This window comes from Harpegnathos saltator, unplaced genomic scaffold (genome assembly GCF_003227715.2).
Source record: "Harpegnathos saltator strain DR-91 unplaced genomic scaffold, Hsal_v8.6 scaffold491, whole genome shotgun sequence".
NCBI classification, from domain to species: domain Eukaryota; kingdom Metazoa; phylum Arthropoda; class Insecta; order Hymenoptera; family Formicidae; genus Harpegnathos; species Harpegnathos saltator.
This window is the reverse complement of record NW_020230306.1, coordinates 179,064-193,289: the sequence shown is the minus strand read 5'-3', so window position 1 is coordinate 193,289 and position 14,226 is coordinate 179,064. Positions and strand designations below refer to the sequence as shown.

General features: G+C 47.1%; 1 protein-coding gene across 11 annotated transcripts in view; it reads left to right on the top strand.

Annotated features, from left to right (window-relative positions):
- LOC105184676 (uncharacterized) overlaps positions 1-14,226 on the top strand; it is a 30,782-nt gene that overhangs the window by 10,834 nt on the left and 5,722 nt on the right. For 10 of the 11 annotated variants that reach the window (XM_025302442.1, XM_025302440.1, XM_025302441.1 and 7 more), the window contains exons 5-13: positions 64-7,373; positions 7,715-7,848; positions 7,970-8,719; positions 8,914-9,034; positions 9,360-9,496; positions 9,576-9,719; positions 11,674-12,978; positions 13,309-13,742; positions 13,832-14,065. In XM_025302442.1, coding sequence (XP_025158227.1) covers positions 64-7,373; positions 7,715-7,848; positions 7,970-8,719; positions 8,914-9,034; positions 9,360-9,496; positions 9,576-9,719; positions 11,674-12,978; positions 13,309-13,742; positions 13,832-14,065 — 10,569 coding nt within the window. The remainder of the gene's footprint in view (positions 1-63; positions 7,374-7,714; positions 7,849-7,969; positions 8,720-8,913; positions 9,035-9,359; positions 9,497-9,575; positions 9,720-11,673; positions 12,979-13,308; positions 13,743-13,831; positions 14,066-14,226) is intronic. The other variant, XM_025302444.1, reaches the window with a different exon arrangement.

The following is a 14,226-nucleotide window of genomic DNA, read 5'->3' as shown; positions in this document are numbered from 1 at the left end:
GCTCGATTACGACCGTCGATTTCGCATCGCGGTGGATGAGGAGTAAATTTTCGTGGCTTTCAGTTCGTTGGAAGACTCGAAGTCAGATCCGAGTAAGAAAACGGAGCAACCGACGTATTCGGTCATAGACGTGGAGAAGGATAAGTTCGAGGAGACTCCGGCGAGCCCGGATCCCTCCGTCAGTCCCGACGGTGGGTGCCAAATTCTGCCTATAATAATACCCACGGAGCGTAGTGCGGACTTCAGCGAGGGTAAGAGAAACCGGAAGCCAAGCTGCTCGCAGATTCCGGTGATCACGATCACCGAGCGCACCGGGACTATCAACATCTCGTCGTCAGACTCCAACCACTCGGACGACATCGCCTTCACCGAGTGGGACATGTTGGAGGAGTCTCAGAGGCACAACAGCAAGACCAGAGGCGGCGGCGGTGGTGGTGATTGGCAGTCGTTGACAGCCTCTGATCACGATGTAGCTAATGCTGCCAAGCTGGTGAGCAGTAACCTGCCTCAGATAGTCAACAACAGTGATAGCAGCAGGAGCAGCTATTCGATGAGTACCAACATACCGACCGTTCCGGTGCCTTCGCTGGGCGGCTCCAGGAGGTTGTCGTCGGTGCTCGAGAAGACGAAAGTCCTGAATCTGGATATGACCGCGGTGAACATCCGGCCGGAATCGCCGGTGAATGTTCCAGAGGTGCGGCTCAAGTCTCCCGACCCTGAGATCTTGTTCCCAGGTTCGCTATCCAAGGTCCTGTCGCCTAGGTCGAAGGACGGCACACCGAAGACGCCAACGAAGACACCGATGCCGCTCTTGGTCTCGCCGCCGCCTATCTCTACTGAACCTCCTCTCTCTATGGAGGACTTGGAGGAGCTGTTGGGCGGCAGTGATGAGAAGAAAGGTGAAAATGCCGCAAGGCACAAAAAGAACTCTGGCAAGCAGGAGACGAATCTTGCAAAGGACAGTAAGGCTTCAAAGGAGATTCCGCAGTTGCACTTGACCGTCGAAAAAGAGAGTGAGAAGCAGTGGGAAGAAGTGGACAAGCACATAATCAAGCTCAGCGGTAGGAAATGCACGTCGAACGTGATCAACGCTGCCTCGGCCATGATCGCGAAGATCGAGAGTAAGTCGAACGAAATCAAAGGCCCGCCCGATCATCGTTCACCACAGGCACCTTCCACCAGCTCGAAGTTTGAGCCGCGCTACGCGGACAATTACGAGAGGCATCCGCGTCAACGCGACGCTATTCACGGTCATGAAAGCGGGAAAGAGAAGATGTCTGTGGCCGAAAGCATATGTAGGATGCCGGATCAAGAAGTGTCTCAGATCCCGGTTCTTCATAACACCGGGTCAAGCATCAAGATGGATGAGAGAATCGGCGTGCCGCTGTATCAAAGGCGTCCGAGCGCGCCGTTGGAAAGTTGGAAGGATATGCCTCCGTCCAGATTGGACAATGATTTTGTGATCGACAGCAATGACTACTACAACATGCACATGAAGCAGTTACATTGGAATACCGGCGACCTGCCGTTCACTGGACAGTCGCAATGGTCAGCCCCCAACTACAGCGGAATGGGCAATTCGCCGATGCAACCTTATCAACCACGTTCGATGAACATGTTCATGGGCGGGAGTTCCGTGGATCCACATATTGCCGGTGGGCCCAGACCGTTGGTGAATCCTGCCCCACGACCGCAGGACATGAGTCATAGACCGGAAAATATCCGCGACGAGATTCCCCCACTGATGTCTACTAATGTCTTTCCGCCGTCGTACAGGGGTTTCCAGATGGGTCAGAACTCTTATGATCCATCCTTCGATAGGTCTACGGAGTACTCTCACGGGAGACCGGCATGGGAAGCTCCTGCTGGTCGACCAGTGGCTGAACCTTCCTACAACAGTGACAATGTGATTCCCTGCGGGATCGGTATCGCGGAGACATCCACGGGAGCTGGGTACCCACGATCCGACACACCTTGTCCGTGGTCGCGGGAGAGGAGCAGAAGTGGCAACAGAGGCCGCGGTAGGGAAAGCTATTACGAGAGGAACAGACCGGAAGGCAGGCCCAATTTCAATCGCGACGTACGTCGGCCTGATCGACCGCGAGACAACCACGGCGTTGATCGCGAGAACCCCGGTCGTTTCGGCCGCGACAACAGGAACGCGTTCGAGAGAGACCCGCGTGTGCGTATGGAGCACAACGCGGCGATACCGAATCTGGCTAAAGAGGCTAGCAGCAGCAACAGCAGCGGTTCCGCCAGGGATCCCCGTCTTGCCAAAGATAAACATTTCTCGCCGACGAAGATGAAGGACGTTGTTCACAACGAGAGAGATCCGAGGAAGCGTCTCTCAATACAGCCTCTGGTGTCACCTCCGGTGGCACCTGTGGCAGTCACGAAGAAGACCGCTGGTACCAACAAAGAGAAATCAAAGCCGCAGAAGCTGTCGGACAAACGTGCCGACTCGGAAAGCAGCTGCAAAGAAAAGGACAAATTGTCGAAGGCAGATAGAATGCAGTCGCCATTGGAGAGTCTCTATGGCGTGATCGACGCCAAGTTAAGTCATAGTAGTGGCCTGCAAAAGTTTAAAATCCCTAAGATTAAGCGACCGGAACTGCCGCAGCCGCCACCGCCGCCGTTGCCTTCGTCAACAACAAGCCACGTTGTCGATGAGATGAAGGAAGCCAGTGGCGCTGCCTTTAAATCATCACGCGGCAAGAGCGACGGCAAGAAGAGCAGCGGTAGTTCGTCATCTCTGTCCGAGAATACGGACAAAGATGACGCGATTGCCGAAGTCAGTAGCACTAGCAATAACGCAATGGACGCTTTGGACGTGTCGGTCCTGCCTTCCAGGCTGGATGACACGACGAGAGAAGAGGAGTTCATCTCGTCTCTCGTCGAGGAGACCCATAAGAAGAGATCGAGGACTAGCAAAGTGGATTCCCCAACGATTGGCATCAGGTCTTTGGAAATAATGGAGAGGAGTCGGAGGGACGAGTCGGAGGCCGACGGTACGAAGTCGAAGGAGGAAGTGACGCAAGAGTGGATCGAGGCGCTCATCAGGAAGTCTTTCGAGTGCGGCGAAGGCAAGAAACTAGTTGAACACGCCAAGTTGATACGCAAGCTCGGAGAGGCGCTGCAGGCGAAGAAGCTGAAAAAGATCCAGAAGATCATCGAGTCCGAGTCAGAGAGCAGCAACTCGGACAAGGATGAGACCATCGGGCCGAAGAAACAGATCAGGAAGAAGAGGCGAGTGATCGTGTCGGACAGCTCGGATGACGAATCTCTCGCGGAACGGCTCGGGATCTTGAAAACAAATATTGAAGAGAACAACGAAAGAACGGACACTTCTGACTGTACTAGGCGCTCTGCAAGGAATAAAGCCGATACGACGGCGTCTGATCACTTGAACGAAGAGTTGACTCGAGATACCGAGAATGACGGCCCATCGGAAAATCTCAGCGAGAAGAACAGTGTTCGAATGGGCGATTGTAGCGAAATTGCAGAGTTGGAGGCAAATAATGTGCTGTCGAAGAAGAGTAATGAGCGGAACAACGTTACGATGGAAGACTATAACGATAGCGATAACCAGAAGAGTAATCTACTGGAAGACAATTTTGGAAAAGATCGATTGGAAGATGATGAAGGTGTTGATATATGTTCAAGAAAGGATGAGCAGTCAGACAGTCAATTAGAAGGTAAGAAAAATGGGGAAGCGGAAGATCAAGTCGACCAAAACCCTGCGGAAAAAGCACAAGACACAAAAGAGTCGTTGGACAAAGACGTGACAGACAAGACTATAGTGGACAAAGCTAGTGAGGGCCCGAGCGATAAACCAAAGACGAAAACGAAGAGGAGGAATTCCCTGGAGATGTTGCAAGAGGACATTCGCGAAATGTTCATCAGCGACGACGTAGTGACAGCGACGGGCTTCCGAATGTGCCGGTTGTCGAAAGAAAACCAGTCGTCCCCCAAACCAACGGGGACGAGCTGGACGTCTAAGAAAGACGAGGCGGAGGCAAATGCTGAAGCGGACGAGTCCAACGTAGCGAGCAAGTCCAAGAAGAATCCTTCCAAGTCCCGCAGAGAGCCCAAGTCAAAGGTGAAAGGCAAGGATGCCGGCCAACGGCAACGTAAATCGCATGCCAAGGAGTCGATACAGAATTCCGATAGCGAGGAGGACCAACCGCTGGCGCTACGGACGGAATGGAAGCTAAGTAATGTTAACAATAGTAATAACACACCGGGACCAGAAGAGGACGATGAGTCTATCGATCTACTGCGCAGAAGTAAGCGCGTTCTGCGCAAGGAACCGCGAGTGCTCGTAGAAAAGACCGACATCAGCAAGTTGGACATATCCAAGATGATGTTCGACAGTTCATCCGATGAGAGCTTCAGCATAGATGTGTCCGAGTTGACGGCTGCGGTGGACATTTCCCTTCGGCCGGACAAGCAGTCCGATCAGGAGTCGGTAGAGACGGTGATGAACTCGAAGCTTCCACAGAAGGCGACGAGAAGCGCGAGCAAGCGAACGTCGAAGTCGAGGATCAAGAGCGCCTCTCTGCTCACTGACTGTAAGAGCGACGACGAGATGTTCTTCACCGAAGACGAGGAGAGCGTGATATCGGATATCTCCATGTCGAGCAGCACGACCGCGGGCAAGAGGAGAAGCTCCACGAAGGTAGCCGTCAAGGAAGAGTTGTTGAGCAACATTCTAGTGGGACTGGTGCCAGCGGTGGCGGAGAAGAGCACGGTGGGCGACGAAGCAGACATCGATGATGACTCGAACTGCCCGTCGCCTGTCGAACCGAGCGTGAAGAAAACCTCGGTAAGGAAGAAAAAGAAGAAATCAAGCTGGAGGATGGGGATATTGTTTAGGAGGAAGAAGAAAAAGACGACCGCGTCAGCAAATGCCTCCAAAATCGCCCAAATAGAACGCGAAAAGACGAGCAACGAAGCGAACATGTCGCTGGGCAACACGGAAATTGATCCACCGGTCTTGGGTGATGACAATGTCACAATGGCGGAAAGTATCTCCAAAGAAGCTACGGACAAACAGCTGGTAAACAATGGGAGCGTGGGTTCCACGTTAGAGAGCGACAACGTTGTCAAGCAGTCCGCGGATACGGACAGTTCCGACGTCGTCATCGAGCCCATGGGGTCGAGTAATCTCATCTCATTATCGGAGTCGTCGAATGCAACTGCAGAAGTACCCTCGAACGAGTCGCTTCCGCCAGTCGAGAAGGAAAAGGAATTAGAAACAGAGAAGGAGAAGGTAGATACGGAGAAAACGGAGGCGGAAGAAGCGGAGATGAAAACAGCAGAAGCGAGTGAAGAGACAAAAGCGAACAACACGGAACACATGGCGAGTACCGATGCTGGAGCGACGAAGACCTCCGAAACGACATCCTCGGTGATCGTGTACGATAATATAATGGAGGAGGTCTTCCGCAGGATGGACATCGACCGACTGATAGAATACGCGTGGACTGGCCAGGACAGGTACAAGTGCCTGCTATGCTTCTTCACAGGCAAGAACATTGTCCATCATTACAAGATCAATCACAACGGCAAGGAGGTCTTGATTTCGCGCCTTAAACTGGCTGAAGCCAAGATCGCGATTCTGGATGCTGAGAATGATCTTGAGAACGGCGAAACTTCGGCGGCGACGACGACGGCAGCAAGTAAGACGAAGAGTAAGGTGCGCAAGTATCGCTGCAGATTCTGCTGTTTCGAGACGGAGGGTGCAGCGGACGTGGCGCTCGAGGCGTTTTATGAACATTGCACCACGCATACGGGCGAGTACAGATTCCACTGTAACAGTTGTCCTTATCAGGCGGTGGCGAAAGCCTCCATGAAGACGCACTATTACAAGCTATGTCGCAGGTTACACGATACGTTTTACGAGTCCGCGTCGGAGGACGATATACCGCGAGAAGATGGCGTATATGGTTACCTGTGCTGCGTGTGCAACTACGTTCAGCTGAAGCGGAAAAACGTGGAGGCGCATGCTACGTTTTGGCATCGAGACCAAACGGACACTAAGAAGATCTTGAAGATCAGCATGTCGATATCAAGCGCTAGGCAGACCGCGAGCGACGCGGAAAAGTCGCAGAAGGAACACACTGAAGCTGCGGAGGAACCAAAGGCCGAGGAGATCAAAGTGGAAGTCGATCCTCAAGTGACCGAAATCGAGGATGTAGCGCGCAAAGACATACCGGTGGAGACCGAAGCGATCGACATCAGCGACACGACGGAATCTCAAGACAAAGGTGACAACAACAGCAAAAAGAGCTGCGATCCGCAAGAGTCGAAAGCCCAGGAGAGCGCCGGCGACGAAGATAAACACGAGAATGACGTAAGACCGACGATGTCTGTTCAAGGAGAAGCCGAAGGACCGTTGAACACCGGGAATATGAGCGTATTTGTTTGCCCGCCCGAGCTGGAGAACAAAGAAGTCGAGATACAGCTGGAACGGAAAAAAAAAATGCAGGAGATCGTCGACAACATCGGTATTAAAATAAACAAAAACCTCTCCAAGTCGAGTTTGTCTATAATAGACAAGTTGCAGGACAAAATGCGGACAGACGCGGTCGTTAGTCCCGTCGCCAAGAACGACGAGTCGACGAGCGCTTCGCAGCAGGGAGATAAGAACTCCTCATTGCCCCCTGCATCCAACTCGACCGCGGACTCCTCTAAACTTCAGGACAATACGACCATGAAAGAGAACCTTTTGAGTCAAGCGAATTCCAGGTCTCAACAAGATCTCTCGTCTACTGAACAGTCGGCCAACGACGACAAGTCGGAAACTGCAAACAGTAGTAACGCGGACAAGGCGGAGCTGAAACTTCGAGACCCGCTCGCGATCATGGACACGAGCAAGGACACGGAAAGCGACGGAGAGATTAGCGACAGCGAGACCGTGCGGCACTCGCCGGTCTTCGAGTCAGATTCCAGTAGCGAGCAGTCCGATTCCGAGCCGACGGACGTCAACATGATTCTGAAGGAGACTTCGAACATCAATGCGTCGTCGTCACGAGACCCGATGTTGACGACCATACAGAGACTGGCCGCTCAGTTGCAGAGCACCAAGCCGCTGGATGTCCCTGCAGCTGATGACGTGAACGTCAAACGCGAGTCTCTGTCACCGACTTCGATGACATCCCTCCCGAAGGCGCCGAGTGTCGTTTCGATCATCGGTATTAAACAGTCGCTGTTGAAGCAAAATATTAAGCATCGCGATACGACATCGCCGATGTCGAGTGACGACGGCCCACCGAAGAACTTCCTCAGGTTCAGGCGATTGAGCGGCGACATGCTGTCTTTGCCGGCGTCGTTGACGGATATCCAAGAAGACACCCAAATCTCTAGTACCGGTGCGTGTTTGAAGCGAGACGAATTCTCGTTACCTATTATTTATTTGTATATTGCAATGATTAAAGTTCTAAGCAGATGGGTTTGTTAATCAGGATTCTGGAAAGTCTCGTTGATTAATATTGAGAGCTTTTGAAAGAATATGTAGTGCAAGAGAGAAAAAATATTCATTTCTTTGAGTTTTATTCAGTGTCCATTAAAATGCACCGTTATATGAGAATTTGAATAAGTTTAATAAGAAATTACAAACCGATTATTCTTGATCGATCTCGCTTGTAGTTTTAGCGTTAAGATATTCGAGAAGTATGGGTGTATCTATTAATGAGTAACGTTTGATCGCTAGATGGGACGCAGTCAGACAGCATGACAGATTTATTGCAGATTGACACCACAGAGGGGGAATGTTCGTTCTTGAAAATCGAGAATGTAGTGAGCCTTGCGCCGAATTCCGACAACAATGAGTCTGAAAATCCTATCGTAAGTGAATCGAGTCACCACCACGTTTTATCTTTCATTTTTTAAGCATTCTCCATGCGTCCGACTTATTCTATCAGTATTCTCTAGCGATTTCTGATGTCATGTACTATTGTATTCTTAGGTGAATGACATCAGAAAGGCGGTGGAGGTCTCTCCCGTTAAGAACAAAGGGCTGCAGTTAATCAAGAAATCGGCGCACCAGCCGTTGATATTGAAGAAGCTAAAGCCACAACCACTGACGAATAACACGAACGTGTCGGCGATAGTACAGCCGTCCACGTCCGATGCCATGACGCTGATCCCGATTAACAACCTCAGCCAGATACCCATCTCGACGAAAGCCGTCACCACTCATCTAACTACAAACTATGTGCCTATACATCCCAAACCGAAAGTCTTGTCGTTGGAGAACGCTAAAATCGCCATTCCTCGGCTCGCTTTTTCCACGAAGGCCGTGACGAGCACGAAAAATCGCAAGCTATTCAAAGTGCTGCGAACTCCCGCGTTAAATACCAAGGATAATACGTTGATCGCATCCCACGTGGCTAAACTGAAGTCCACGGAAGCGTATATGTCGATGCTAAGGGCCTCCAAGTTGATTCATTTTTACAAGTGCATGTGCCGCGATTGCAACTACACGACCGATTCGATCACGTTGTTCGATTGCCATTACAACCAGCATTGTGAGGACGCCGAGAAGCAGAAACTCACGCCGCCGTGCGATTATCAGAAATGCGTCTACTGTTACTGCGTTATGGAGAACTGGAACGAACTGAACACTCATATGTGGGAGAAGCACAGCCATTGCCGGTTCCAGTGTGGTTACTGCTTTTACCGTGCTGCTGCGGCTTGTTACGTGCAGCAGCATCAGGTATCAACCATAAACTTTATTCATATAGTTGATTAGCTTATTATAATTGCGATTTTGAGCGTTATTTATATTTATCAATTATCCGGTAAATGACACTTACAGTTCAGATCTTATAATTTTTTATTCCTGACGTCATCAATCAGGGATTGCATGGCAATGAACTGTAAACTATAATGAATTGTATTTTTTTCCAGCTGACTTATCATCCCACTACTAAATTCTATATGTTAGTCGGTAAAAAGGGTAAAGACATTTCGCAGCAAGAAGATGTAACTAACCGTGCCGACTTTGTACTGCCATTCGTGTGCGATAACGGTATGTCATTACAATTGTTCTTATTGTAATATCTTTTTAACTGCTTTATCGGTACATAAATGTAAAAGACCAATACGAAGGTTTCAAAAGAAGATGTAAGAAAATAACACAACGGATCATAATAATGAATATATCACAAAACAAGAACGTTGAAAAAAAGTAATCTATGAAAATTCAAAATATAATTAATTCATCTTCGATTTTCTTTTCTCGCTACTCACACTTTTCTTGCTCACTGGGACTGATTTGTATTTAATTTATTTGAATTTTCTGCGGTAATGTGCGTTTCTTTATTATGTAAACCTCGAGCGATGATTACTTTTAGATTGTGGCAAGACTTATTACGTACCTGAAGCATACAGCATGCACTTGAACTCGAAACACACGCCTTCTACACATCTGTCAACCTTCAAATGTCACCTATGTAAGACCACTTTCTCCACAGTAAAATTGATAATATTAGTAAGTATCTCTTCCCGCCTACTAATCGATTTTTGCTCAGTAAAAGTAACTGCATTGTGCGTCTTGTTGGTGTTTGTAGCACTATAAATCACATGGACTTGCTAAATACCAATGTCTGTATTGTTTGTACGGCGGTGAAAATCCGAATGAAATGCTCGAACATTTGAGCTCTTCTCATTGGAATCAATTGCCACGGATACTTGAGCGCTCGCTTCCGCCAATGGTATAATATATTTATATAAAAAATTAATAAACTGTCCAGATATGTAATGAAATGAACAGGTGTAGAGGCAAGAACCAGTGATATTGTTCGAACGAATGTTTGATACTAAATAAAAAAATTGTGCTTTTTATATTCAAACATTTAGCTCTATTGTTTGGATCCTGTTTAGTGAAAATTACAATACAGCTAAAAAATTAGTTTAAATAAATGATAATTGCCAAAACGCTAAATTAATTAAGCGGCACGCAATTAAGAATGTAATCCGAGTGTCAAAGTTATCAAAGTTGTCATTCGTATATAAAATTTTTAGCTATTGGGGACTTGAATAAGTTCTCGCTGTTTCCCGACAGATAGTGTAATCTTTACCTTTTTGCATCGGGCAATACTACAGCCAACTTCATCGTGAAGCTCCACCATTAGGCTCGAAGTATAGTCTTTTGTTCGCCTCCATGGCGGTTGGATGTGGTTCCTATAACTACGCATATTTTTGATCTTGGGGACTGCGTACGCATTGTCCCTGTTTCTCTTTTATTTTCAAAATCGTTGTGATTGGCGTAGGAGAAGGAGTGTAATAACTCTATTCAGAGCCATATATTGAATGAATGAATAGGCTCGAAGTGACAGTATGTTATTCCGCCGAAGCGTAAACAACATATTTTTTTATAGCATTAAACATGTCGAATTTCGTGCCAAAAAAAGAGTATTTGCGGGAATTTTACTGCATTACTTTTTTCAAAAAAAATCTGGAGCTGAAGCACATAGAATTATTGTGGAGACTTACGGCGACCATGCTCTGTCGGAAACAACATGTAGAGATTGGTTTAGATGCTTTAAAAATAATGATTTTGATGTTGAAGATAAAGAACGCTCTGGCGCACCGAAAAAGTTTGAAGACGAAGAATTGGAAGCATTACTCGATGAAGACCCATGTCAGGTGCAAAATGAACTTGCAGAATCATTAGGAGTTGATCACACAATAGTTGCCAAATGTTTAAAAGCATTAGGAATGATTCAAAAGCAAGGAAATTGGGTGCCGTACGAATTGAAGCCGAGAGACGTTGAATGGCGTTTTTTCACGTGTGAACAGCTGCTCCAACGGCAGAAAAGGAAAGGTTTTCTGCATCGTATCGTGACGCGATGAAAAGTGGATAGATTACGATAACCCGAAGCGTAGAAAATCGTAGGATAAGCCTGGCCATGCATCAACATCGACGGCAAAGCCGAATATCCATGGTTCCAAGCTCATGCTCTGTATTTGGTGGGATTAGCTGGGTGTAATATATTATGAGCTGCTTAAACCCAACGAAACCATCACGGGAGATCGCTATCGACTACAATTGATGCGTTTGAGCTGAGCATTGAAGGAAAAACGGTCGCGATACGAGGAGAGACACGACAAAATAATTTTGCAGCATGACAACGCTCGGCCACATGTAGCAAAACCGGTCAAAACCTACTTGGAAACGCTCAAGTAGGAAGTCCTACCCCACCCGCCGTATTCACCGGACATTGCTCCTTCCGATTACCACTTGTTCCGATCGATGACTCATGGCCTGGCTGAGCAGCACTTCCATTCTTATGAAGATGCCAAAAAATGGGTTCAAAAATGGGTTAAAAAATTCATGGGTAACCTCAAAGTCGTTCTTTCGACATGGTATTCGTATGCTGCCAGAAAGATGGGAGAAAGTAGTAGCTAACGATGGACCATACTTTCAATGACATGTTCTTTACTAATTTTTTTAAATGAAGCATTCATTTTTACGAAAAAACAGCGAGAACTTATTCAAGTCCCCAATACATGCTTTACATTGTTTATTTTCTTTTTCTTTTATTAATTTAAAGTAACACTCTAATTTGCCTCTATATTCGTTAATTTGATCATAATGGATTAATCAATGTCGAGACAATTAAATTGTCCATCGATATTGCATCTAATAACGCAATCAATTTCTAGGTAATAAGCACCAAAGATATTGTAAGTCAACTTATTTCGCGAACTTACAACGACAATGGGGAATTCAAGGAAAACATTTACGAGCCAAACATTGCTGCGCCTAGTTCCAAAAAAGACTCTTCTCCTCCGACAGACTCGGGAAACTCCCAGATTTCTGCAGGCTCATTGGCAATCTTTACGTATACAGAGCCAGATAACATCGAAAAACCATCAAATCAAAAAGGAAATAATCTAGTAAATACGATGCCTAATTTCGTCGGGACAGTGGAAAGTCACTTAGTTAATGCGGAAGTCGATGTTAGTGGCTCCAATATTATAACCAAAGAGCCTAAAGAACCGACCTTTGTTGATATCAACAACATAGAGATGAGTAATAATACCGACATGTTGACGAAACAAGGCCCGTCGAAGCAGCCCTCGCAGGGCGAAGTTTCGTTGAACAAGCTCAACGAGAATAGATCGTTGCTAATACGATTGCAGAAGGACAAACCGAGCGACTACGCGACGAAGGAGATCTTCAACAACTCGGAACTGAACCTGTTATCATGCATGGATGACTCGAATGCGGTGGATCCGTTGGAATTTTCCGGCGAGTTCAGTTGCAGCGACGAGTTCGTCAACACGAATCTCCTCGACAATCCCGATTTTCTCAAGAGCCTCACAGCCAGCTGCAGCAATCTGTCGTTCCCTAAGGACGATGCGATATCCGGCGATAAAACTGAGGACAGTGACATCGAGATTCTGGAGAATATCGGGAATGCGGAAGTTGCGAAGAAGAAGAACGCTGAAACCATAGTGAATCAAAGCACAGAGCTGGAATCTTCCAAACAGAAGGACGAGAAGGAAGAGCAATCTCAATCGTGTGACGCTACCGAAAGCAAATATTCATCCAACGAGGCGGCTACGATTCCTCAAAAAACAAACGCACGACCTTTAACTTTGGAGGACATCAAACACACCGGCTGCACAGGATTGGACTTATACAAGTGTGGCTACGAGCAGTGCAATTTCGCGACGACGACCGCGCCTTTGCTGAGGAAACATGTTAAGGAGTGTAATTTCAAGGATAAGAATTTTTATTGCGCGCATTGCAAGAAACGCTTCATCAAGGTCGGCTTCCTTCTGGAGCACTTGAAGGTTCACGGTTTGAGGAGATTTGGTTGTTCCCTGTGTAAGATGAGGTATCCGGTCTCGTATCAGGCTACATCTCACATGAAGACGAAACACAAATTTTCGAATACGAAATTGGTACCGGCTGATCCAACAAATCCGTCGGTCGATGGTCTTTTTATTGTACAAGCAATTGTGAGTTCCTCTCTCGTAACTAACCATTTGACAAAGGAAGCAAGACTTGTGCGAGAGTTAAACTTTTATCTTTAGTCTTTCAAATTTTGCTCATGCTAATTTCCTGCGTTTAGCTCTCGTTGGCTCCGCTTCCTTTGATTTCTCAATTGAGTAAAAGTCTTGGTCTTTTCTTTTTTTTTTTAATTGAACGTAATTAAATGATAAAACATGTCAAATAATCATTTAATGTAGTTGAATAATTAATTGTGCGTAGAATATCTAGAGATATCATCATAGATGTTCTTTTTCTCTTCGGAGAGCTTGTGTAACTCGTGTGTATAATTTGTACAGCGTTTTGGAAGTGGTGAACGAAAGACGAAGAAGCGTAGGGGCCCGAAATCCGCAGAGTCCGAGACCGAGAAAGCAGCATCAGCGGTAGCAACGGTGGATAGTGAGAAATCGTCATTCAACCCTGACGAGATCGATAAATTACCGCGTCAGGCGATTTACAATCGGGAGGTTCAGTGCGCCGTGTGTCCATACACCACGAAAGTCAGGACTAATATAATCCGGCATCTGCAATTGCACGCGAAGGACGAGACCGTGCCCGAGACCGGACCGGTCAATCCCGTTCCGTGTTTGGACAAGAAGGAGCGGATGTTTGACAAAATGGTGAATCTGGCAAGTAGTTCGCATCAGAACGGTCGAATGGGCGCAAAACCGAAGGAGACTGTCAAGGAGCCCGACGAGGACGCTATACCAAAATTTGTACCAGAACACAAAAGGTACGACATCGCAATACGTCTCGTCTGCCATTTTTCTAACGGATAGACAAGACTGCGACATTGTTTATCATCTATCTCTCCCCCGACAGATATGTGTGTAGCGTTGCGGAATGTAACTACCTAACGGTAGATGAAGCTATGTTGAGGTATCATTTGAAGGCTCTGCACTCCGAAGAGCCATATTTCCGTTGCCCACACTGTCCTCCACCGTCATCCGGTCAGGAAAGCCAGAATATAGCGATTGATAAAATGGGTGTTCATTTGAAAATGCATGACTCGAGACTTTATAAATGCTCGCATTGCAATCATCATCATTACCAAAGGTTTGCATATATTTATGATATGCTCAACTACCTTTCGTGTGGTCCATATTGTTCGTATATGCACACTTTTTGATGAGACGCGCTTTCACACTGCGATATTATTTTCCAAACATTTGACAAGTATGACCAGTCCGATTGACGGCGATAATTATCGATACATC